The 26,732-nt window shown below is 47.6% G+C and overlaps 1 protein-coding gene across 3 annotated transcripts; it reads left to right on the forward strand.

The window, feature by feature from the left end:
* The first annotated feature begins 3,107 nt into the window (after positions 1-3,107).
* On the forward strand, positions 3,108-25,980 carry ETV7 (ETS variant transcription factor 7). Of its 3 annotated transcripts, none has more exons than XM_041764489.1 (8): positions 3,108-3,239; positions 4,888-5,017; positions 17,144-17,308; positions 17,691-17,816; positions 19,875-20,090; positions 21,574-21,716; positions 24,177-24,277; positions 24,388-25,980. In XM_041764489.1, exons 1-8 carry the CDS (start codon positions 3,234-3,236, stop codon positions 24,503-24,505), a joined length of 1,005 nt encoding a protein of 334 aa, XP_041620423.1. In that variant the 5' UTR covers positions 3,108-3,233; the 3' UTR covers positions 24,506-25,980. The 3 variants fall into 3 exon arrangements, with proteins under 3 accessions (XP_041620423.1, XP_041620508.1, XP_041620588.1); XM_041764574.1 differs by having other exon boundaries at positions 24,970-25,980; XM_041764654.1 differs by lacking the exon at positions 17,691-17,816.
* The last annotated feature ends 752 nt before the right edge of the window (positions 25,981-26,732 follow it).

Raw genomic sequence — 26,732 nt, forward strand, 5'->3', positions numbered from 1 at the left:
GTTATTTTTTCAGCATGAAACACCTGTGCATATTTCTTTTTTTAAAAAAAGATTTTGTTTATTTATTTATTTGAGAGCAAGTGAGAGCTGGGGAAGGGGCAGAGGGGGAGGAAGAGGGACAAGCAGACTCTGCTGAGCATGGAGTGGATGTGAGTGTGATGTCATGATCCCCTGAGTTCATGACCTGAGCTGAAATCAAGAGCTGGATGCCTACCAGACGTACCACCCAGGTGCTCCAACTGTGCATATTTCTTTTGTGAAGGAGGGATTCCACTTATTCCTGCTCATATGGGTTCAAAATTTTGTAGACTTTGATCATATGTAGCATCACCTTTGTCCTTCCAAAAGTAAAATGTCCCCATTTTTCCAGTTTGTCTCAGGTAATGCCTATACAGTCCCATCATTATTTAGGTTTTGGTTTGCTGACATGGATGGATGAATGCTGGAACATCTTTCTTATTTATATTTACTCTTTTGATAGGTATTTATTCCTATGGTTAAAAATCAAAACAATATAAAAAGGTTTCCAATGAAAACTCTTGGTCTTATTTTCTATCCTGAATCCCAGTTATGTCTAATAGTTTGTTACATATCCCTTTAGAGTTTCTATGTACAAATACATAACATAAACACACATACGTATATTTACCCTAAAAGGAAGTATGTAGTACACATTGTTATGTACCTTGATTTTTTTTTTTTTTTGCTTAGCATGGTGATCAGTAGTCTTACGAATGTTAACTTATTTACTTCTAATAGCAACCTTACGAGACAGGTATTATTTTTATTAGCTCTTACTGTTAAGGAAACTAAAGCAGTTGATAGAGGAAGTAGAGCGGTTAACTAGTTTCCATAAGGGCACATAGCCAGTAAGTGACAGCTGGAATTCCAGGCTAGGTTATTTTTTTCTTTTTAAAAATATTTATTTATTTATTAGGGGGAGGAGGAGCAGAGGGAGAGAGAGTCTCAAGCAAACTCTGTGCTGAGCATGGAGCCCAAAGTGGAACCTCAATCTCACAACCCTGAATGGGAATCAAGAGTTGGTGGGTTAACCAACTGAGTCATCCAGGGGCCCCCAGAATCTAGGTTCTTTTTTCTTTTTCTTTTTTTTTTTTTTAAGATTTTATTTACTTATTCATTAGAGACACACACACACAGAGAGGCAGAGACATAGACAAAGGGAGAAGCAGGCTCCCCTCAAGGAGCCCAATGTGGGACTCAATCCCTGAACTCCAGGATCACGCCCTGAGATGAAAGCAGAGCTCAACTGCTGAGCCACCCAAGTATCCCTAGAATCTAGATTCTTAACTGCTATAATGTACTGCTTCTTGGAGAGCTTGCCATCTGACAGAGAGCTCTTTCAGACAATGCATGGTGTTCTGTTAAATGGATCTACCATAATTTATTTCATTAGCTCCTCTCTTTTTTTAAAAAACATATTTTATTTGTTTATTCATGAGACACACACACAGAGAGGCAGAGAGACAGGCAGAGGAAGAAGCAGGCTCATGCAGGGAGCCCAATGTGGGACTCCATCCCAGGACCTGGGGATCATGCCCTGAACTAAAGGCAGACACTCAACCACTGAGTCACCCAGGTGCCCCTCATCAGCCTCTTTTAATGGATACCTGGATTGTTTCTAATCATTATCATCAGCCATGCTGGGATCCCTGGGTGGTGCAGCGGTTTAGTGCCTGCCTTTGGCCCAGGGCGCGATCCTGGAGACCCGGGATTGAGTCCCACGTCGGGCTCCCGGTGCATGGAACCTGCTTCTCCCTCTGCCTGTGTCTCTGCCTCTCTCTCTGTGTGTGACTATCATAAATAAATAAAAATGTAAAAAGAATCATCAGCCATGCTGAAATAAATAGCATGTGCATTCTGGATATGTGCAGGTAGATTTATTGAATACATTTCCAGTAGTGGGATTGCTGGGGGAAGGGTACATGTATTTGTAACTTTGCCAGATCTTGCCTTACTACCTTAAATGGGTTGCCCGGTGTTCTCTGTTCCCCTCAGCCTCTCCAGCAGACTATGTCATTAAACTTTTGAATTTTTGCCAACTTAACAGGTAAAAAAATGATATCTCAAAAACTTATAAAGGATATAACGGGTGAGTCTGAGCATCTTCTTCTATGTTCCCAGGGCCATTTGATATTTTGTTTTAAAGTTTTTTTTTTCTTTTAGATTTATTTATTTGTTCATGGGAAACAGAGGAGAGAGAGAGGCAGAGACACAGGCAGAGGGAGAAGCGGCTCCACGCAGGGAGCCCGACGTGGACTCGATCCGGGTCTCCAGGATCGCGCCCTGGGCCAAGGGCAGGCACTAAACCGCTGCGCCACCCAGGGATCCCCCTTTGCTCATTTTTTCTATTGGGTTTTTGGCCTTGTTCTTACTAGCTCCTAGGAGCTCGCGCTCTATCAGCGCTAAGCCTTCTTTGTGACCCCATGTGTACCTTCAAGAGTTTCCGCCGAAGGTTCAGACTTCCCTCCGTTCCTCGTGCGGGTGTGCGGGCGTGCCTGGAGGAGCCGGGGGCCCGGGAAAAGGCGCTAGCCGGGATCCACAGTCACTAGGGTCTATCGGGAGGACTAGCACAGCCGCTCTGATGATGGGGCTCTGCCTGGGTGGTGGGGCACGGCGGGCCCAACGGCAGGCCGGGGTGGGGTCAGACCAGGGGGTCACTCATCCCTAAGAGGAGAGGCCCCCGGCCGGGGGGCAGCAGGGAAGGTCCCCTCCATCCAAATGCGGAGACACACAGGGGTGACACGCAGTTGGTCTGTGGCCGTCCCGAGCCCACGACCAGGGGTTCTCTCGGCCCCCCAGGTCCCGCAGAATCTCACCCCGTGCCCCCGGGAGCCAGCGCCAGGCCGTCCTGGGCGGACGCGAGCAGGACCGACGCCTCCCGGCGGCGACCGGACCGCGCCCGCCGCGCTGCGCTCCCGCGGGGCCCGCGCCTGCCCCGGGCAGAGCCCGCCGGGCGGCAGTGGGAGCCGGATCCCGCTCTTTCGTTTTCGTTTCCCGGAAGGACAGCGATCACCCGAGCGCCCTGTGAGCCTGCTGGTCCGGGGAACCCGAGGGCACACTGCCCGGCGCTTCTCCAAAGAGGCTTCCTCCTCCTCGCCTTCCAGTGCCGGGGCCCGTTGTGGGCTGGGTGGGGAGGAGGCCCGAGAGCGCCCAGCGGCCGCGGCGGGGACGCTCACGACGGCCGGCCGGCGGCTCTCCCACCTCCACCTGTAATGCAGGTAAGAGCCTGGCGGCTGAACCCCTCAGCGCGCGGAGTCTCCGCACCCCCATCCCTTCTCCGCCACCTCAAATTCCATACCCAAGTTATCAGACCTTTTTCCTGCCTGGAATCTCACTCTCCAACATTTCCCCAAACCTCACCATTCATCCCTCACCGGCCCTCCCTCCTCACTCACCTCCAGCCTCACGGTCTCTCTTCCGAACCTCTCTGTGTTCTATTCTGCTCCTCCTTACATCCTCCTCACCCTTGGATCATCCAGTTGTGACGTCCCTGGAAGCTCCTGCGGCCCTAATAGCTGACAAAAGCGCCACTGCAGAGGGGCCCCCACTCAAGCAGTCCCTCTCCATGTGCCACATTTCACCAGCAGCCTCAGAACTGCCCCAGAGCTGGTCCCCTTCCCACCTCCAAGGCCTTTTTCCACCTCCTCTCTCTAAGAAGATTCAGATGCATATCCACAGTTTATCAGACCTCCCCCCTGGCTTTCATGCGGAAGCTCAAGAGTTCTAACTCTCAGTAGCTCCCTGGCTGGTATTTTCCAGGCAGCTAAAACTCCAGAATTGGCTGATCCTAATGCTTGGAAGAGGCTAGAAGAGTCCACAGGGGGCTTTCCTGCAAGCGTGAGACCCTAGGCCCTTCTCCAGCTTGGCAAGCCAACGCTCCTAGGTGGCAGCCTCAAGAGGCTGGGTTACCTGGGAAATAGCACCAGCCTTGGAGGGGGTTGAGGGTGGGGTTGGGGATACCAGCCAGAAATGCAGTGAGAACTACCCCAAAAGGTGTTAAACCCTCCTCTGCTTTGCAGCTCCAGATCCACAGTCTTTCACTGCAGGTTGCCCTCCTCAGACATCAAGAGATGAATGTAATGCTCTTGAAGATCCTAGTTTGAGAAAATGACTTGCTGGGACTAGTTTCACTTTTACTTTTCACGGAGTGGCACCTATAGCTGGGCATAAGCCCCAAGGCTATTTCTGTTTCTACAAAATCTTGTCACTTTTTCATCCCCTCATCCTGAGGGATGAACCAAATCACCTCTGGGGCTGAGCTGGTTATAAAATTGTAAAGATACAGGCTTTCCCTTGGAGGGATTTTGGGATTCAGAAATTTATCCTTCCTTTTTCTCCCTTAAAATCAGCATTTACTTGTTTATTTATTTACGACTTAAGGTCTTTTTACCCTGGCCCCTCATGTCCCCTGTGTCCTCTCACCAAGGTCCCAGTAGATATTTCTAGACTCTCAGATTTCTATCTTACAAGTCAAATTTTGGCAGGGGAGCCTTCTGGTGGGGTTATGCATATGCATGGAAAACTTGAATCAGAAAGATGAAATTTATCAAGTGTCTACTCTGTACAAAATGTTGAAGATATCAAGCTGAAGACATGCATGGTTCCTACCTTAAAATTTTTTTTTAATTTCTCATTTATTTATTTGAGAGAGAGAGAGAGTAAGCAGGGGGGAGGAGCAGAGGGAGAGGGAGAAGCAGACTCCCAGGCAACTGAACTACCCAGGCACCCCACATGGTTCCTACCTTTAAGGTAGATGCAGAGATGGATGCTCTTTCCCTTTGAGAAAAGTTCTTAATACGTTTAAGGATGACTGAGCCTTCACCAAGAAGGTTTGTCTTTGACTGCCCTGGTTTTTCCTCTTTCTAGGAGGGAGCATTGGCCAGCTCTTCTGTGAGCCCCGAGGCAGCCACACCACCCCCAGGAGCCCAGGCCAGATGTGAAGCTAGAATGAACTTGCTGGGTGAAGGGGAAATCTGCAAGTTGCCAGGAAGACTCCGTGAGTAGAGAGGAGGAAAAGGCTGACTTTTTTTTTTTTTTTTAAAGATTTGTTTATTTATTTGAGAGAGAGAGAGAGAGAACATGGTGGGAAGGGATAAAGGGAGAGAGAGACTCTCAAATAGACTCCCCACTGAGTGTGGTGCCCTACAACATGGGACTTCATCTCACCACCCTGAGATCATGACCTGAGCATAAATCAAGAGTTGTACACTTAATCGACTGAGCCACCCAGGTGCCCCAGGCTGATGTTTTTAAAGGACGTAAATGTGACACATAAACTTCCTACCTAAGGAACTGCCTTCCCTCCATTTACTATTTCTTTGCTGGGTTTTATTTAACTTTTCCTTGGTGAGAAAGTCAGAGGATGTAAATGTGAATTCTCACTGCAGAGAGCGCAGCTGCCATGGCCAAAGGTTAGGGCCGGCAGTCTCCTCATTAGTAAGATGAAGGCTGGGATCAAATGAGCTATGGGTTCTCTCCCAGTCTAGAGTTGGGGATATTGCTAATGAGGAAGCCAGATAGGGTTAAACAGTGAGCAACAGCTATATGTATGTAGAACTCTCTTTTAAATAATTATGTTTAATTTTTATTGTTACAAAAGTTGCATGTGCTTATCATAAAAAAATGGGAAATGGCAGGGAAGCATAAGAAGAATACGTAGAATAATCAAATCTACCCAAAGAGAGCCACGGGAAGTATACTGGCCATATCTTTTTATTTCACTTTCCTAAGTAATGCTCTTGTCCTAGTTAACTCATAACCATAGAACAGGCTGTAGATTCATGTATTTATGTCTGTATTTCAATGACCAGAGCTGAGAGGTGGAAAAGCTAAGTGACATGCTCAAGAGCACATGGGCTCTCCATGCTAAGGCCAAACCTTGGTCCTGCTGATAATCTTCCAAGAGATTTTTAAATGTACTTCCTAAGCCATGGAAATCATGGGATAGGCAGCAAGCCGACTGCCAGTGGAAGGTCTTAATCTTCTTGGGGCAGCTGTGGGTAGCTACATCTGACGTGAGTTGTGAAACCTCCAGGCCACTTCTTGCTCAGCTCACTCAGTGTCTGAAACACCGATTTCATACCCTTCTGATTTCCTGGCCACGACCTGAGTTTTGAGCCACCAACAGGATTGAGCAGAATGTTGGGTATGACTTTACAGGCCTTGGGAAGACCTGGATACCCCCCAAGTGCCTCTGCTGTCCACAGCCTGGTATTCTTTTAATGAGGATAAGAGGGGGACTCATGGATATGAGAGAACCACAGAGTGTGAAGGATGCCCTCATACCTCAGAGCAGTGGTGGAGGAAGTGGCAGTGTGATTTGGGGAGGCGGGCAAGGAGCTCTATAAAGAATCTCTGTTGTTTCATTTTGTCCAAATGCCTGCCCTGACTGGTAGCTTGGGGCTCAGGGCTGTTCCAAGGAGATATTTGGCAATGGTTACATAGAGGATAGAATTTGGGCTCTGACCCAACCCAAGCCATGGCAATGAGGAAAAATGGAACTTTGGGGACAGACCTGAAGACCCTGAGTGTTTCTGTTGAGAAGAAGCTTTGATGTCATCTCATGGCAGCTGAGGACACCAATTCTCAGAGAGGGACGGGCTACTTTGCAGGTTCCACAAGGCCCTCTAGATTACCCCCCATTGCCTCCCCCATATTCAAAGACCGCCCCCATAACTGGCACACCAAGTTCTAGAATGTCAACACTGATAGAGACCCTAGATGTTGCCTCAGGTAACTCACTTGTATTACAGAAATTGAGGGCCAGAAGATTGTGTTCTGCCCAAGGTCAAGTAATCTTTGGTCACCTCCCTTCTTCTGGGTGTCTAGCTCAAGGTTATTGGGTAAGAGGGTACAGGAGAGGGAGTAGGGACTTAGAAAATTTAGTCATCATCTTGGTAAATGCAGTTATGCAGGCCTTTTAATTTTTTGAGGTCACTTTTGGTGGGTCCCTTCTGAGATGGTCCCCAGGTCTTTCTGCACATTTCTAGTGACAGGAACGTCCTCCTCTCTTCAGCCAGCCTTATTCCCTGTTACTCAACTCAGGGTGCAGGTCATTTGATCTATTTAGAGCTCCTGAGGTACTAGTGCTATAGCCTTTGGTTAGATTTCTCCAGAAACAGACCCGGAAAAACTTCCCCATGGAGGAGAGAGAGAAGGAAATTCCATTTAAATTTAAATTGTAGGAGTGGCTGGGTGGCTCAGTTGGTTGTGTCTGACTCTTTGTTTTGGCTCAGATCATGATCTAAGGGTTGTGGGATCCCACCCATGTTGGGCTCCATGTTCAGCCCAGAGTCTGCTTGGGATTCTTTCCCCCTCTCCCTCTGTTCCTCCCCCACCACTTGTGCTCTCTCTAAATAAATAAGTAAATAAATAAAATCTTAAAAAAAAAAAAGAAATTTAAATTGTAGCACTGTGGGCAGCTGGAGCTCACTCCCAGAGGGGACTTCTGGGGTACAGTGAGAGCACCCCCTGAGTCTTGCTAGCCCAGGGGTAAAGAGGCAGGTTCTTCATCTACCCACTTCCCATCCATGATGGGGTGAGGCTGCTTCCTTGATTCTACAGCAAATTGGAAGGACCCCTCCTTTGCGGAGAAGCGGAGCCAAACCCAGCCAGGGATTGGCTTGGCTTCATTCCTTCTTTCTCATTCCTCTTTAGCTTTCCACATTGTCCTCTGCATTGGCTAAGTCAGATGCAGAGTCAGGTGCTGACATTCAGCATTCAGTGGCCTTCAGGGAGTAGAGGTGAGAGCTAAGGGCCTTGGGCAGGGCCCCAGCAGCATCTTCTATACTTCTCATCTTAGATTTCATGACTCATATTTACTTCTGAAAATATTCAGGCAACACGGTTCTGGCCTTTAGTAAATATCTAACAATCTTAAAAGATAGGGCACACTAAATGACTCATTTTCATGCCAACAACATCCCAAAGAAGCAAACTCCTGACACCTAATGAGAGATTGACCTTTCAGATGGCTGGAGTGATGTCATCCCTGTTTCCTGAAATTGGGTTTCCATTGCCTGGCATCTCTCTGACATTTATCCCCAATTACCCACCCCATTCCCTCCTCCATCTCTGGCTTCTATTCTAATCATCAGGGTGATTTGCCTCCTCAGGAAGGTGAATAAACAAAACAAATCTTGCTTAGCTTTGTGAGTTGGTGATAAGTGGAGCACACACAACTTCCCTGTAGAGCTTACATTTCCGTGCCTATTTGCCTGACAAACAAAGATGTTCATTAGAGCAGTGCAGAGTTCACTCCAAAGATGACTTTCCTGTCTAGTGACGGAAAGTAGGCTGGGACTGAGGGGCTGGATCCACGAGGCTCCAGCACTGTGTCCTGCACTCACAAAAGGAGATTCACAATGATTCCTCCCTCTTTGGAAGTGGAGAGTGAGGGGATCCCTGGGTCGCACAGCGGTTTAGTGCCTGCCAGGGGTCCAGGGGAGCCAAGGGGACCCGGGATTGAATCCCACGTTGGGCTCCCAGTGCATGGAGCCTGCTTCTCCCTCTGCCTATGTCTCTGCCTCTCTCTCTCACTGTGTGCCTATCATAAAAAAAAAAAAAAAAAAAAAAAAGAAGTGGAGAGTGAGAGAATTCATTTCCCCATCCCCCAGTCTGCATCCACAAGGATTTTCTCAAAGCCAGGGTGAGTCAGGAGCTGTGAAGACAGTACAGGCCCAGGGACCACTGGCAGGGGCTGGGCGGAGGTCCCTGGGGAGTAAGTCTGAGAGGAAATGATGCAACCTCAAGGGGACTGCTCAGGGGATTTTGAGAAGAGGCAGTTTAGAGATGGTCATTGGCACAGCCACATTTGATGACAGAGACACTGAGATGCCATGTGAGAAAGTCATCTTGCAGCTAATGGCCAGATAGGGCCTCACACCTCGGACTCTTAGTCCTTGGTCCCATGTCTTTGCATTTTGCTGGAGCTTATTCCCTGGGGAAAAAAACTCTGTCAACTTCCCACTGCTGGATAGAGAAGAACTGTGATTTCTGCATTTTGAAATTGACTTTCAAAGCTCCTAGTTGTGAGTAAGCCATGGGAAGAGACCACAAAGCACACCCTGTCCAATTTTCAAATGTCAAAGGCAGAGGGATGACACATCCCTGCAACTCCCTGGCAGTATAAAACAAGGGAAGAGGCCCTTGGGGGAACTCTAACAGATGTTCGTGTTGCTGTTCAAGTTCATATCTTTCACCTATACAGAACCTCTGGGCACTCATTTTCATATATACAATTCTAACAGAGCATAGCTTCCTGCTCTCCTGGACCAGGGTGGCTCAATTTTTCACATGCAAATGAGACTCCTGCGAGCCTTGCTAGATACACAGATTTTGATTCAGTAGCTTTAGGGTGGGACATAGCTTCTAGAGAGCTATATCTCTAGTAGACTCCTGGGTGACACTGTTGCTGCTAGAAATACATTTGAGGACCTCATTTTACATAGCTATGTCCTAATAGTGCTTTTCAAAGTGTTTGGTCAGGATTCACTAAGGAGTGGAATCAATTTAGTGGATCAAAATAAGTATCTTTAAAAAATGAAATAGAACATTTTACAAATACTTTGGGTTCTTTATATGTATGGGTTGTGATATAAAATGCATTTTTTTTTTTTACTTCGAGTTGAGGTCAGAGTGGTCTGAGAAACTTTGCCCTAGATGATGGCATATGACAAGCAATAAGTTAGATGGATGCAGGTGCCAAGACAAAGGTAGAATGGGGTGGAATGGGGAGTCTGGAGACTAGAAGCGCATGTCCTGGAAGCTTCGAATATTGACAATGATGTTTGTCACCTGCCAATGAAAGGGAATATGGCAAACAACAAACAGATGGGAGATTCCCAAACCCAACAATTTGGAAACAAAGAGCTTCCTCCTCCCTCAAGTCAGGGCCTGGACTAGACTGTGTGCATCTTCGTGCCCATTGAAAAGAACCTCACTTTTGGAAGAAGCTAAGCCAAAGCCCTTGGTTTTATCTCTACCCTCCCATTCCTTCCTTTTAACGTGGCTTTGTGCAAGACACAACACAACTGTGTGTGCTGGCCCTGCCCCACTGTCTGGTGAATATAAAGCTGAGTATGATTGCCAAGAAAAGCAATATTAGCTAAGATAACAGGGCAAACAATGGGGTGATGGATTTGAGGCTGCTGGACAGTGACTCTCAATAAACCAAGGACAATGGTAATTGCTAAACTATGGTCATCAGAGCAGAGAATCAAGCTAGTCCCTCTGTTTTCAGGCAGGCTCCACCAATGAGGATGCTGATAATCATAATAAATACCATTTGTTGAATTGTTACTCTTGACCAGGCATTGTGCTGGGTGTGTTGTATATACTGTCTGATTAAATACACTTGAACAGGCCTGGAAAATAGATTCTTTTATTATCCCCATCTTATAGATGTGAACATTGGTCTTAGAGTGGGGAGAATTATCTTGTCCTTGGGGCACGTGGGTGGCTCAGCGATTGAGCATCTGCCTTTGGCTCAGGGCGTAATCCCAGGGTCCCTGTGGGGAGCCTGCTTCTCGCTCCGCCTATGTTTCTGCCTCTCTCTGTGTATCTCTTATGAATAAACAAATACGATCTTAAAAAAAAGAATTATATTGTCCATAGTCACCCATCAGTAAAAAGATGGGGGGCTGGGATTCAAACTCAGGTACGTTAGACTCTGAAGCTGTCATTTACTCTGAGCATCAGCCTCCACTGTGGGATGATGACAGCTTTCATTTTTAGAGGACTAGCCAAGTACTTCATAGTTTCCTGCATTCCTCCTGAGAACCCTGCCAGGAAGGTAGAAACCAGATGTTAGTTTTGATTTGGTTGCTAATGATTGGTCCAGCTCTGTTGTTCTGGAGGTCACTCTATCCTGCAAACTGCAGGAGTATGGTAAGGAATAGCTGGGAAATAACTTTGGTCACATGGGGAGGGGCAGCTGGAGGGAGTCTGGAAATCAAGACAGAGGGTTTTTTTTTTTTTTAATTAATTTTTATTGGTGTTCAATTTACCAACATACAGAAAAACACCCAGTGCTCATCCCATCAAGTGTCCACCTCAGTGCCCGTCACCCATTCCCCTCCAACACCCGCCCTCCTCCCCTTCCACCCCCCCCTAGTTCGTTTCCCCGAGTTAGGAGTCTTTATGTTCTGTCTCCCTTCCTGATATTTCCCAACATTTCTTTTCCCTTCCTTTATATTCCCTTTCACTATTATTCATATTCCCCAAATGAATGAGAACATACACTGTTTGTCCTTCTCCGATTGACTTATTTCACTCAGCATAATACCCTCCAGTTCCATCCACGTTGAAGCAAATGGTGGGTATTTGTCGTTTCTAATTGCTGAGTAATATTCCATTGTATACATAAACCACATCTTCTTTATCCATTCATCTTTCGATGGACACCAAGGCTCCTTCCACAGTTTGGCTATTGTAAGACAGAGGGTTTTTGACTTGCTGGGGTTGATTGTTGGGAGCCATGTCAGTTTCTTGAGCAAGAGAGTGAAAGGGATGCTATGAGAAAAGAGACCTGGTTGGGGTGGGACTGGGAGTTGGTCAGGATGCCTAGAAGTCCTTCAGCTCACTCATTTAAGCAATTTATATTTATTGAGCATCTCCTGTGTGCTGGGCATTGCTGTAGGTGCTGGAGAGACAGCAGTGACCGAGACTGGCAAAGTCTGTGGTCATGGAGCTGACATTCTAGCGAGGGATGCCGTGACTGCATAAAGAAGCAGGATGCCCGGTAATAAGCACAGCAGAGGATAATGTGGCCCAGGAAGGGGGGGGGTAGCCCTTGAGTCCTGCCCTGCTCTAGGGGTGGGTGGGAGGCAGTGCTGACTCTTCAGGAAGATACATGAACCCTCCAGCTTTCCCAGCTGGGGGCTCTGTCCAGATCTGTCCCAGGAATCAGGAACCAGCCAAGCTGGAAATCCCCAGTAAGGATGTAGTTGGGGCAGGGAGAGTAAGGTGGTATCAGCTGGAGTCTTGAGACTCCATTTTATCCCATTTTACAGGGGTGAGGGGATGTGAGGAACTGAAAATACGGTGGATCACATCCAAGAGAGGGAAAAGCATGGGTTGGTTTGCAGGTAAATCCCCTGAAAGGTGGTTAGACTGGTAAGGGGAGACTCAGTTTAGGTTCATCCCAGTAATGAGGTCAGGAAGACATTGTGTGTGGGGGGGTGGGGGGGTAGTGGACACCTTAGATAATGCTCGTCAGCAATTGCTAACGAGACTCATGTAAGACTCATGGCTGAGTCCTGCCAACCATTTTACTTGTGTCACCTCAGCTAATGTCAAGACAATGTTCCACTTGTCTTGGAAAGCACATACCACGTGCCAGACCCTGGTCTTTAAATTGGTGATCTTGTAGAATCCTCATGACAGTCCCATGTTGCTAGTTCTGTATTCGTCACCACCCTCGATGTGCTGGTGAGGACACTGAAGCATAGTTGTTTTGCCAGTTTTCAGCTGGTCTGGCAACATCATTGATCCTTTTTGTTGTATGATTCTCCTTTTCTTTTAGGTATAATTTACATAAAGTTATGTGTACAGATCTTGAGTCTACAAATGTTTATGTTTGGATACACCTGTGAGCCATCAGTGAGATCGGGAACTAGACCTTTTCCAGTGTCCCAGGAAGTTCCCCTGCTCCTCTCCCCGGTCCCACAAAGGGCAACCACTGCTCTGATTTCTCCCCCTAGATTAGCATCTGTTCTTGATTACATGTTTACGTCTGGCTTCTTTCCTTCAATATATCAGTAAACTTTAATCCATGTGTCATGGATAAGCAGTGCCTTATACTCTCTGTTTAATGGCCAGGCAGCATTCCATTGCGTGGACGCATCACAATTTGATTGTCCCTCCTCTGGCTGATGGATATTTGGAATGTTTCCATACTTTTCTATTATGAACTGACACTGTGGACATTCGCATATATGTCTTCTGGTGGATGCATTCCCACCATGTCTCTTGGGTCTTTACGTAGGGGTGAGATGCTGAATGATACAGTATGTAGCCTGGGTCCCTAACCCCTCCACCATCCTGCCCCTCACACAGCCCAGCAGCCCACCCAAGCAGTGAAATTTTATCCTATTTTACAGGGGTGGGGGGATTGAGGCTAAGAACAGCTTGTAGGTGATTTGGCTAGTAAGGGGTTGAGCTGGGACCCAGACCCTGGGGCTGGAGGTTTGGCCCAGAACCAGATGGCTGAGCCACTGCTTGGAACTTGGTCCTTCCCTGGGGGCTCAAATCCTATTGGAAAGCCTTTTGTGACCCTAGTATTCTTTGAGGACACAAGGAACCGGAAGGTCCTTTTTCTGTATTTATTGGACTGGAGGTTTTGACAGCAGAGGGATGAAAAATGAGGGTAGGAGAGAAGAAGAGATAATGAAAGAAAAACCAAATTTCACTCCGGAGTGACGACTGGCTTCACTTTCAGGTACTACTGTGTGACCTTAGAGTCAGTCACAGATGGCTTGGGGAATCCCATGCCCCTGTCTCCGGACCTGGTAGCAGGACCACATCTGTGGTTGATACTATCTGCCAAGTTCATGGTTTCCTCCTCTTTCTGTAGTTTTAGTGTTTCTCTGGAAGCAGGACAGCTGGAGGGGGTAGATTCCATCCCCTCACTCTGGCCAAACACAGGACCATGTTTTCCTCTGACTCTGGAACATAGTTTTGAATTTTCATGCTGACAGCCTCAAATATCATGAAATAGGCAATCCCGCAAAAATGCAATGGCCAGTGGGCTCCCAGAGCCCCAGAAGCCCTGGCTGGCTGATGGGCCTGCCCCTGATACTCCTGAATCTTACTATCAGGTGGCTTCCAGCTTTCATACCACTCAGCTTTTGTGTCTCAGTCACTCCTGTGATTACTGGACTGATCTCTCATGGAGGCTCTAAATTCCTATTTCCACCAGCAAGGCATCCTTTCCCCTGCATTCCTGTCAGGTGCAGATGTTATCATTAAAATGATATCTCATTCTTCTCTGATTATGCCTGTCCCTGACTGTGAAGTGTCATGTCTTGGCACATCTTTATTAGTGTATTGTTCTACTGTAGAGGTTCTCAAGTAGAAGCAATTTTTCTCCTCTCCTTTGGGGATACGAGGCAATGTCTGCAGACATTTTTTAAAAAGTTTTTATTTATTTATTCATGACAGAGAGAGAGATGCAGAGACACAGGCAGAGAGAGAAGCAGGCTCCATGCAGGGAGCCTGATGTGGGACTCAATCCCGAGTCTCCAGGATCACACCCCATGCCAAAGGCGGTGCTAAACCGCTGAGCCACCAGGGCTGCCCAGTGTCTGCAGACATTTTTGGTTGTCACATCTCAGTGTGTGTGTGTGTGTGTGTGTGTGTGTGTGTGTGTGTTTGCTGCTGACATCTAGTGGGCAGGGGCCAGGGATCCTGCTGAACATTCCACAAAGCTCAGGATAGCCCCCACAGCAAGGAATTATCAGGTGCAAAGTGTCAGAAGTGCCAAGGCTGATTGCTCCACCTGAATTCCTGGTAAGATGTTTTGTCTTAAAAAAAAAAATCAATTTAAAGGTGCTCTTCATTTATGATAGACATTCATCCTTTATTTGTCATCTACGTTGCAAATTATTTTCCTTTATTCTGCTCTCTTTTAGTTTCATTTATGGTATACACACACATACAAAACTTAATGTAGTCAAGTGCATCCTCTACATATGTTATAGCCTCTGAGTTTACTGTCATGGTTGAGGTTTGAGGTTCCCCCCATCCTTGTTTAATGCATGTGGGTTTCCTATTCCCGCTTTTTAAATATTTTATTTTTAAGCAATCTCTATGCTCAGCATGGGGCTCGAACTCACAACCCTGAGATATAAGTTGCATGCTCCTCCAAGTAAGCCGTCAAGTACTCCCCCTATTTCCACTTCTTTTTTCTTTTTTCTTTTTTTAAGATTTCATTTATTTGTTTGACAGAGAGAGGGTGGACGAGTGAGGAGAGTGGCAGGCAGAGGGGGAGGGAGAAGCAGTCTCCTCACTGAGCAGGGAGCCCGACTTGGGGCTCGATCCCAGGAAGCTGAGATTATGACCTGAGCTGAAGGCAGATGCTTAACTGATTGAGTCACCCAGGTGCTCCCACTTCTATTGAGTTTCTATTATTCTATATATTAAGGCTTAATCCCATTTGGAACTGATTTTTGTGAATGGTGACAGGTAAAGGTCCAGATATATTTTTTTCCAGGTGGACAACCAATGTGGTTTTTACCATAGCTTAAATTCACTATCCTTTACCACTGAATTAAAACCCCACCTCACACTTTCGGGCTCCTTCTTTTCCAATGATACTTGTGAGTCTCAGGTAATAGCGTCAGATCTTGATTACGTGGCTTTGTGGTATGTAGTACCATGAAGGCCAGTTGCCACATCTGTTTTTTTTTTTTCCTCTTAAATAATTTTTCGGTCAGTTTCAGAAATTTCTTCTTTATTATTCATTCTTCAGTCCCAAACTAAAGTAAGGAGCCTCTCCTTCCTCCCATGCTGGGCTGTGTTGCCCTGCTTTCTGTGTTTGTAGCTCAGGGCTCTTTCCCTCTGCATGACTGAGCAGGATTTCATTACATAGTCATTGGTTACCTCCCTCCTGCCAGCCTCACTTTGCCTGGGATATTGGCTGAATTGATGAATAAGTGGATAGTGCACCTTTTCTTTTCTTTTCTTTTCTTTTCTTTTCTTTTCTTTTCTTTTCTTTTCTTTCTTTCTTTCTTTCTTTCTTTCCTTTCTTTCTTTCGTTCTTTCTTTCTTTCTTTCTTTCTTTCTTTCTTTCTTTCTTTCTTTCTTTCATAAACTTGAAAATGAGTTTTATCTTTTGTGCTGATTTGGGACCAAAGTAGTCACAGGTTGACACCATCTTTGTCACTGCCAAGATATGGCCATGGACAGGTATCTCCCCTGCCTCAGCTTTCTACCTATCATACCAGCCCTGATGAACCCTGAGCTCCTTCCACTGTTACGTGGCCAGGATCCTGGCAGGGGTGAAATGCTCTTGAGAGGAGAAGCACCACACAAAGCAAAGCCCCAGGTTGTCAACACAGTGGGCACAGTGTTGTGGGCCCCAATATTTTTAGGGGCCAACAGAAATGTTCTGATTTACTTTAAAATTAGGAGAAAAAAACTTTTAGGCAGAAGAAAATGTTTTAATACATAACAATATACTTGTCTTTATACCAGTGTAGTCATAAAATAAAATTAAAAATATTTTTTAGGGAAGGAAAGGGCCTATGAGCAAGAGTACCAAGGACTGTGAAAGTTGTCATGTGGCCCTCTTAAATGCAACCCATATGAGTGAGGCAAATAATTGGCATTAGAAGCATAATAGGCCCAGGCAGTGTAGACATGTAGAGAGAAGGAATAAAAGAAAGCAACTCATTGTCTGGGTATTGCCAGAGGCAAGAACACACAAGCTGAAAATGGGTGCAGGAGACTTCCTGGTCCCTTGGGCTGCTCTCTGAGCAAAACCAGACCTGAGCTGGTACAAGAGAGCAGAAGAGTGGGGCAGCCAGACAGACCTGGATTCTGGGCCTGGCTCTACCTCGTGTTACCTGTGTAACCCGGGGCTAGTCATTTAGCCTCTGGGAGCCTCAGCTTCCTTATTGGGGAAACAGTCACAGTAACACCCTTTCTTCACGTCTAATCATACATGCCATCACTCAACACATGTCTGTGGAGCGCCTCCTGTGGTCCGGTCGCTGTCCTGGGTGCTGAATACATAGAACAAGGTGCCCTAGCACATCCAGCCTGGTGCCTGGCATATAATAGTTCCTCAGTAAATATTTGTTGACTTAATAGTTGGAAAACAGGCCAGGGGGAGGGGGTACCCAAAGTAAAATAAGTGAACACATACAAAATGCATAGATAATGATTAACTTAAACATATGACCATATCAAGTGCAATGACGAGGAAAGTAAGGTACCAGGAAGTAAAAGAACAGGACCTGGTGACAAAGGAGCATCTGCTCAGATGTAGCGTTCTGAGTGGGCTTCTTGGAGGAGGTGACATTCCAGAGAGGGCCTGAAATGGAAGGATGAGTGATTGTTGAGGGGAGAGCTCCTGTCCCCACCCTGTGCTCTCTCTCAGTCCCTGTCCCTCTGGTTGCAGGCATCCAGCCGGCACTCTGGAGCAGGGAGGACGTACTGCATTGGCTGCGTTGGGCAGAGCAGGAGTACTCTCTGGAGCGCACTGGGGAGCACGGATTTGAGATGAATGGCCGAGCCCTCTGCATCCTCACCAAGGATGACTTCCGGCTTCGTGCACCTGGTTCAGGTCAGAGAAACTCACTGGATTCCCTCTAAAACATTCTGATGAAAACCCAGGTAGGCCCAGGGAGGAAGCTGGAGGGAGATGGACGTGTTGGTTGGAGGAGCATTCTCAGCTTCCAGCATGGCAGACATCCCCTTTTCCATAAATGTTTGCCTAGTGGTTCCTCACAAAAGCAGGCTGCAGCAAAGGAATCTGGGTGTTGTTTGCAGAGCCCCAGAGCTCTGTCCTACTGTCACTTCCCCTTGCCTTCCCCACAGCTCTTGTCTCCCCTACCCCTTTCCACTCTGCTGCCTCTCATCTCATCTCATCAGCATGAAGCTTGTAAATGATCCCAGACCTCACCCAAGAGGCAGGTGACCGACCTGCTTCTTGCCTTCACCCCTAGGGGACGTCCTGTATGAGCTGCTCCAGTACATCAAGACCCAGAGGCAAGCCCTGGTGTGTGGGCCCTTTTTTGGAGGGGCCTTCAGGCAGAAGATGCCCACTCAGCACTACCCTTGCCTCCTGAAAGGTGAGGAGGCTCCTCTCAGAGCTCTGGGACCCTACCCCAAGTTGGCTTCATTGGAAGAACAGGGATTCTTCCAGGCAAAGGAAGAGGCAGCTGTGTGGGCTGGGCTCCCAGCTCCCCTCTGCCCTGCCTCCTAAGCCATCACCCCTGGCCCCTGTAGGTCTCCTGAGACCACCCATCTCCCCATTTCTCTGCACTCCTCTCTAGCAAAACATTGTTGTCTGGTGTCCCTATTCCCTCTCCTCCTGATCTCTTTGTGGAAACTCTTTTCTAGAAACCTGAATGTGGGGATGTCCCTGTCCACCAAGTGAATACTTGTTCACTGTCACCTCTCATGGCCTTCAATGATCATCCCCCCTCCCCTCAAACTCTTCCCTTGACTTCCAGAACACCCCATGGTCACTCCTCAGTTTCCTGGCTTTTCTTTTTCTCTCCTTCTTCTAAATGTTGGAGTACCCCATGGCTCAAGGGGCCTCTTCTCTATCTGCACTCAGACCTAGAGTGTTAAATACCATCTAGTACCGATGACCCCTACATATGCCCATACCTCTGCAAATTCTAGACTTTCACACCCCACATTGCCTACCCGATACCTTCCCTGGGATGTCTAATGGGCATTTCAACCCTAAGAGCTCCTAAAGCAAACATGTGTCCCACCTCTCTCCCCACAACTCTACTCCTCTTCTGGGATTCCTCATCTCAGCAGACTGCAACATCATCTTCCTGATTGCTCTGGCCAAAATGTTGGATGTCACCTCTGCTTGCTTTCTTTTTTTTCCCACTTAAATCCCAACCATCAACATGACCAGTGGACTCTACCCTCATAATCTATCCAGAACTCAATCATTTCACACACCTCTATTGCTGCCCATGGCCCAGCCCTCATCATTTCTAGAGAATCTCTTCACTGATGTCCTTGTTTTCACTCTTGATCTCCTATGATCTATTCACAATAGAGTAGCCAGAGAGATTCATAAATCAGATCATGTCACTTCTCTGCTCAAAATCTTCCAATGGCTCCCATCAAACTCAGAGTCAAAGCCACAGTCCTTATTTTTTTTTTAAAGATTTTATTTATTTATTCATGAGAGACACACACAGAGAGAGAGAGAGAGAGGCAGAGACACAGGCAGAGGGAGAAGCAGGCTCCATACAGGGAGACTGACGGGGGACTCGATTCTGAGTCTCCAGGATCACACCCTGGGCTGAAGGTGGCGCTAAACCGCTGAGCCACCTGGGCCGCCCAGCCACAGTCCTTATAATGACTCCTGCCTTCTGCTGTCCTCTCCCACCCCTCTCCCCCTTGCTCATGCTGCTCTAGCTACAACAGCCTCCATGGTCATTGAATAAGCCAGACACATTCCTGCCTCAGGGCCTTTGCTCTTGCTGCTCCCTCTGCCTGGCATTCCCTCTTCTAGATTCTCACATAGCTCACTCCTCTCTTTCCTTTAGATGTCTACTAGATGTTAACACTTTAGTGAGACCTTCCCTTACCATCATGTACCTGTCTTTCCCAGGATTCCCTATCTGCCTTACAGTGCTTTATTCTCACCCCCCTCATATTGTATACGATTTCCTTTTTTATTTTACACATTCTCTCCATTTGCAACCCCCTTACCCCCCCACTATAATATAAGCTCCATGAGGGAAGGGGCCTTTTTTGGGTTCAGTGATATGTCCCCCACATGCTTTAGAACAATGCCTGGCTCACAGAAAGTTCTTAATAAATATTTGTTGGGTGGATGGAGAGGATACAGGGCTAAGATACAAGGCACCTGAATTCTGGACCTGGTTCTGTCACCCCTTGGCTTTGCAAGGGGTGGGTTTGAGAGATTAAGTTACTTGTCTCGGAGCTGAGGTTGGCCCCTGTGCTGTCTGGCCCTCACCTGTGCCAGAGCTCAGGGACCCTATGTCTCCTTGACCTTCCACCTGGGGACCAGATGGAAGAAGAGCATTGGGAGTGCTGCCTCACGGGGCTCCCAGGCATGGCATTGAGGGGTCTGAGCTGGGGGAGGCTCAGGATTCTTCCCACAGAATCAATTGGTGCTTATCTGCTTGCAGAGGGGACCGGGCCCCCTCAGTTGGCCCCCCAAAGGGATCTCCTGCAGCAGCCATCACACCTGGGGCCTGCCAGCTTCTTGAGCCCCCTGGCTAAGAGGCCCTTTGGCAGGGAGGAGTCCCTCGATGTATTTCACCGTGCGGAGCTGGGCTGCAAGGCTGAAGGAGACTGCTCCTCCCCCACGATGCCACAGGCCCCCATTGATGGCAGGATCTCTGGTGAGTAGGAGGCTGTGTGCCCCTGGGAGGTAGGCTGAGGCCAAGTCTAGAGGGTGGGGGGTGGCAGGGCAGAGGTTTGTTTTGAGCTGAGGAATGGCGTCTGTGCTGAGCTTTTAGAAGAGTTTAGGGTGACTGTCCCATGTGCTTGCCATAATCTGGCCACAATAGGGCAGGGACAGTTAAACTAGTCACAGTCAGATAGTGAGATTGGCATGGAGTATTCTTCCCTTTAAATTTTTATTTATTTATTTTTCAACAATTGGGTGCTTACTGTGTATCCGGCATGGTTCTGAGAACTTTACTTAATCCCACACCAGCTTTTTGAGGTTAGTATTAGCTCCATTTTATAGGAAGGAAAATGAGGCACAGAGAACTTAAGTGACTCCCCCAGGATCAATCACACAGCATTAAGTGCCAGAGCTGGGGCATGAACCCAGGCAGTCTGGCTCCAGAGCCTGAGCTCTAAGCAGGCAACACACTTCCACTCTACATTCATTGTTAAAGTGTTGACTAACAGGCCACCAGAAAAACTGACAGATAAACTGCCTTTCTCTCTCTCTCTCTCTTTCTTTTTTTACAAGATTTTATTTATTTATTCTTGAGAGACACAGAGAGAGAGGCAGAGACACAGGCAGAGGGAGAATCAGGCTCCATGCAGGGAGCCTGATGTAGGACTTGATCCCCGGACCCCGGGATCATGATCTGAGCCAAAGGCAGACGCTCAACCGCTGAGCCACCCAGGTACCCCCTGCCTGCCTTTCCAAAGCATAATTTTGAGCCATGCTAGGGCAATAACATTTGTCCTAAGACACCACTAAGCCTGGCTTCTGGGTTGGAAATGCCTGGGAATCACTGAAGCACAAGCATTTGATCTTTTTAATAATAATGCTTAGTATTCTCTGAGCACTTACTCCGTACCAGGCACAGTGCTAAGGGCTTTTGGGTTTATTATGTTACTCAAGCCTCATATCATCCCCTACAAAGATACTGTGGCTCAGAAGAGGTTAGGTAATCTGCCCGAAATGACCCAGCCAGGTGGCCCAGGTAGGAGGCCTTAAGCTCTTGCTCCCAGGCTCCCTTGGCCACTTGCCCTCCATGATGATTTGATTTTCTCAAGCTTCTCACTAAAGGACTTGACAGGATGGATTTAACAATCCTGATTTAACAGAGAATAGGGCAAAGGGCAGAGAGGGATCTGGAAGCAGTGCAGGCCACTGGCCGCCATCCAGCATCCCCACTGCCTGCCCTTGCTACCTGCCCCCCAAGTGAAGGGCTCTCATGTTTGCAGAGCTGAGTTAGTCTTTTCAATCTGTGTGTCACTCAGGAGATTAGTGACTCGGATATGTCCATACCTCTCTGGGCTCGTTTCGTCATATCTCGCTGTGGATAAAGATTTATATATTTATTTAAGGGGGGCACTTCCTAGAGTTAGGGTGAATAAATGAGTCCATGAGCCCCCGCAAACGGCTGTGCTCCATCTTAGACTGCCGGCTGCTGTGGGATTATGTGTACCAGCTGCTCTGTGACACCAGGTATGAGCCCTACATCAGATGGGAAGATAAGAACGCCAAGATCTTCAGAGTTGTGGATCCAAATGGGCTTGCCAGACTCTGGGGAAACCATAAGGTAAACCTCAGCTAGCATGTGGGCTGGCCTCCACATGTCCAGAAGAAGACAGAGCAGGAGTTCAGAGTGGACCCCTCAGCACTAGGGGACAGTTCTCAACTGACAGAGGTGGGGGTGAGGGGCTTCACCAGCAGTTCCAGAAGTATTGGGATCATTTTATTCTGGGAGATCCTAAGGGACAAGAAGTTACTTCTTGAGGATGGGGACTGTCCCCAAAACTCGGGAATCTTGCCCTTCTACTCACTTAAACCCACTTTTGCTTAGTTCTTGAGACTCTCAAAGCATTTTTACATGAATTACACTGCATATGCTGTGGGGTAATTAGGCCAGGTGAGGAAACCAGTTTCCCGGGATGGGGTGGGGGAGCTGGGGTAGAGATTCAGGTCTCAGGCTGTGTGGGAGCATTGGGTATCAGGGCTGGGAAAGCCTGTTAACCACTGAGGTCTGCATTCCCAATGTGAGGAATGCCCATAACCTAAAAGGGCATCTGCCAGAAGATTTTAGGTGGTTTACTCCAAATTCTACTACTTATTTATTTTAGTAAGAATTGGGATTAAAAGTTTTTAACTACGACGTCGATCTCTTGATTTACAGTAAAGCAAGTGTCCTTGTCTATAAATAAATTCAGTTAGCTATAAAAAGAGTCTTAAAAAAACTATTAGCAATCAATCATGGTAATTTGTAATAGATAACGTTTCCTAAAATGGTATAGCGTTTGATCACCAGGCAGTGCTCTGAGGGCTTTCCCTGCATTAACTCGTTTAATCCTCAGGACACCTCGTGAAGTAGACACCAGAGGGGAAACAGAAGCACACAAAGTAGTTTGTCCAAGAGTTTGCAGCCAGTAGGTGGCGGAGCATGGACTTGAACACAGAGTGTGTGCCTCTGCCTCCACTCTATTTTAAAGATTTATATATTTATTTATGGTGAGGGGAGGGGCAGAGGGAGAGGGAGAAGAGAAACAAACTCTCTGCTGAGCAAGGAGCCCCATGTGGGCCTCAGTCTCAGAACTCTGAGATCACGACCTGAGCAGAAACCACGAGTCAGGCACTCAACCAACCGCGCCACCCAGGCACTCAAAAGGATCTGCTTCTGTTGCCTCTCTGTGGTGCTGGTGGTTGGAACGGATGCAGATGACTCAAGCCTGGGTGTGTTCACCTGGTCCAATCCCCTTCTAGTATAGGGAGGGGAACTGCGGCCCAGGGAGCAGCGATTCCATTTAATGAGCATATATACCCCATGCCAAGTGCTGTGCCAAGTGCTCCCATGGATTAGCTAATTTAATCCTCACAATAAACCTGTGAGATGGGTGCTCTCATCTTCATTTTATAGCTGGGGAAACAGATGCAGAGAGGTGAAGAGATTTATCCAAGGCCACGAAACTGCCACATGGTGGAGCTGGGGCTTACGTTGACACTAAAGCCCAGCCTCGTTGCCTTACTCTGCAGTGCCCACACCTCAGAGAAAAATAAAATGACTTGGCTAAAGTCATGCAGCCCATGGCGAGCTACCCCTACCATTGTGTTTCCCTTACCATTCTGTCTCTCTGACTGCATTTCCAACTAAATATATATATATATATATATATATATATATATATATATATATAGAGAGAGAGAGAGAGAGAGAGAGAGAGAGAGAGAGCCAACACCCTTCACTTGGGGGGCAGGTAGCAAGGATATATATATATATTACTACTTGTGACATTTGCTATTTGGAAGCAACATATGAAGGGTGCCTGGACGGCTCAGTCGGTTAAATGTTTGCCTTCGGCTCAGGTCATGATCTTAGGGTCCTGAGATTGAGCCCTGCATCAGGTTCCCTGCCCAGTGGTGAGCCTGCTTCTCCCTCTCCCTCTGTCTGCTGCTTGTGCTCTCTTTCTCTCTCAAATAAATAAATAAAATCTTAAAACATAAATAAACAAAAGCAACATGTGATTCATTCTTGCCCTGTGGTCCTCAGCCCTGTAGGTAGTACTGATTATTTCTCCTCCAACCTTCCCCTGCCTGTCTTCTTCCAAACTCAAGAGAGCTCTCATAAGCCCTCACAGAACTCTGGTTCCGGGGGGTTAAGAAACCATCTGGTTCAACCTGTTTCTTTCTTTCTTTCTTCCTTTTTTTTTTTAAAAAAAAAAAAAAAGGAAATGGGGTAGGGTGGGAGGTGGAGGATAGAGGCAAGGAGACAGAGACAGACATTTTTTTTTGAGAGAGAGAGAATGTGAGCAGGGGGAGGGATACAGGGAGGGAGGAAGAATCTCAAGCAGACTTTCCGCTGAGCATGGAGCCTGAGGCCAATCTCACTGCCCTGAGAGCATGACCTGAGCCAAAATCAAAAGTCGGATGATTAACCTACTGAGCCACCCAAGTGCCCCCAACCTGCTCCATTCCAGGTGTGGAAACTGAGGCCCGGAGGGAGTGGGGTGGGGAGCGAAGGATGATGTGGGACTGCTTTGCCTTCTAGAACCGGGTGAACATGACCTATGAGAAGATGTCACGTGCCTTGCGCCACTACTATAAGCTGAACATCATTAAGAAAGAACCTGGGCAGAAACTGCTATTCAGGTGAGTAGCCTAGGGGCTGAGGAGGAAAGGGGAAGCAGTGGTTGGGTGGGCTGGAAGCCCCCAGCGGCTGGGGCAGGGGCTGATTTGCAGCTGGGGCCTGAATATTCCAGATTTCTGAAGACACCCAGGAAGGTCAGCCAGGACAAGGGCAGCCACCTGGAACAGCCAGAGAGCCAGGAGCAGGACAGGATGGATTTCAAGGAGGAGATGCTGGAAGTCTCTCCATGAGGGGCAGGTGGATTCTGGGCACCAAGCAGTGACAGGACAGAAACTGAGTCTCCCTTGAAGGCAGCTAGCTGCATGGTGGTCTCCGCCTTCCTCCCGGAGCAGCACCTGCACCTGCCATGTGACCTTGGGCAGGTGGTTTCCCCTCCCTGGAACCTCAGGCCTCTCACCCATAAAATGCAGGTGCTATTCTGAGCTGACCTCACAGGATTGCCAGAAATCTCCATACAACAACATTGGTGACTCCACAAATCCCAAACCATTCTGAAGCTTGAAAACGCCTCTGCGTTATGGGTTCAGCTTTTCTTCTCTTCTCCCCAACGCCCCTAGGAGTGGCTGGAGGCTTGGGAGGGGGTCAGAACCTCTGCCCTGTGACCTCCTCCAGTAAGGTTTGGGGGAGAAAGGGAAGGATGTTTTCACTTCACTGAAAACAGAACTTCTTGGATTCACATCTTCTTTCTTGGTAGGAGGAAACCTCTGCCTCTCACCCCCTGGGCAGGTCAGGAAATCCCCAGCCTGAGCTGGCTTTGAGTCACCACACAGAAGCTGAGAAGGATTCCTGGACTTTGGCACTCAGAGCTTGATCACTCAGGAGCAGAGCTTCTGTCCTGGGTTAGTTCCGTCCCGGGCCTCGACTGTTCCACACCAGAAGTGGCCGGGCCACAGCAAGGTGGCCTTGGCATAAAGGCTCAGTATGAAAATCCTTGGCCTCTTTCCTCTTCCTTGAGATGGTTCCATCTCCTCCGCTTTGGACCAGGATGAACCTGTGCTCCATAGCGTTTCTCAGCATCTCTAACCCAGAACTCCACAATTGGACGGGGAAAGACTGTGGAAACCCCCTTGTCCAGCCCCTCCTTTTATTGATAAGGCAACTGAGGCCAGAGATGGTGGTGGCAGGGTGGGTAACTTGCTCAAGGACAAACAGCTCAGCCTGACTGACTCCTAACGTTGCCTCATAAGTCACTTCTTCCAGGTACGATGTTGGCATTGCCTGGCGTTCGTTAATGGTTGTCAACAGCTGTGTGTCCAGGGAATATGTCTCTACCCAAGGCGATGAATCTCACCCAGTGCTGGGGCCACAGGGGCCTGGGCTAGGACAGACTCTTCCACCCCAGAGCCCAGATCCTTGGCCTCCCCACTCAGCCCCAGGGGAAAGTCCACCTTTTCCCCACCTCCCCATGCATGTTAGGCCCGGGTCTGGGATGTATACTTGGGTGCCAGGAATAAAAAGATCCATTCAGCCCTTCCCTCCACCAACATTAATTGAGCACTTGCTGTGTACCTGGAACTAGGTGAAGCTCTGGGTTTGCAACCATTTTTGGCACAGATTCCCGAAAAGTGATGGGTCACTGAAAACATGTCAAAACGGATTTCCTCACAGATAATTTTCAAAAGCAAGAGATACATTCTCATAGTTTGAAAGAAGAGCCAGCCATGTCGGTCTTTCTTTCTTTTTTTTTTTCACAGATAATATTAAAGTCAACAGTAAATAAATAATTTATTTAAAAACTGAGTGTGTAAAGAAATTCATTAATGAAATAAATGACACAAGTCACTGTCACCATCTTGTCAAGCCACTTACAGCATGAACCCAAAGCATGGGCTCCGTGATTCTCCATCTCTGCTACATGGATTCTTGCCAACAGTCTTTTTCTCTTGCAAGGAAGTTCCACTTCTCCCTGGCTTTCCCCAAGATATGATTGACGTATAACATGGTGTAAACTTGAGGTGACAACATCTAGCACTTCCTTCAATCCTGGTGGCCCTGCCACCTCTCGGGCTCTTATGGGAAGCCTGGGCTGATGCTGGTGACCTATTGTCTCTCTCCTGGAGGAGCCTCGTAGTGACAACTCTCCTTGGCTACTTCCTCTGGTCCCTCCTTATGGTGTAAATCCACATTTTCTACTCTAGCGCTCTTTTCCGAAGTTTTATAGAGATGCTCAGAAGACACATCCATTTATAGAGCGAGGTCTTAATACCTCCAAACTATCCAGCTTCTGGCGGTAAATACGAAGGTGATCCTGGCTCAGAAAGAGTCTGTGGAATGCCAGGTCCCTTCCTGTGTGCTGACTTGGCTACCCGGAGGGACTATTGAACTAAGCTGCCCTGGGATGGCTTCAAGATTTGGGCAGGGAGTTTCGAGTATGCTGTTCTGAAAATCAGAATGTGCATATTTTAAAAATATTTTAATCATGAACTTAATTTTTTAAAATTCCCAAATCCTTGTAAA

This window comes from Vulpes lagopus, chromosome 1 (genome assembly GCF_018345385.1).
Source record: "Vulpes lagopus strain Blue_001 chromosome 1, ASM1834538v1, whole genome shotgun sequence".
Lineage (NCBI taxonomy): Eukaryota > Metazoa > Chordata > Mammalia > Carnivora > Canidae > Vulpes > Vulpes lagopus.

Bases quoted from the DNA above. Each gene is read 5' to 3' on its own strand.
- ETV7 (XM_041764489.1), top strand. The intron at 17,817-19,874 runs GTGAGGAGGCTC...ATCTGCTTGCAG, and splicing joins CTACCCTTGCCTCCTGAAAG to AGGGGACCGGGCCCCCTCAG. The intron at 24,278-24,387 runs GTGAGTAGCCTA...TGAATATTCCAG, and splicing joins GGGCAGAAACTGCTATTCAG to ATTTCTGAAGACACCCAGGA.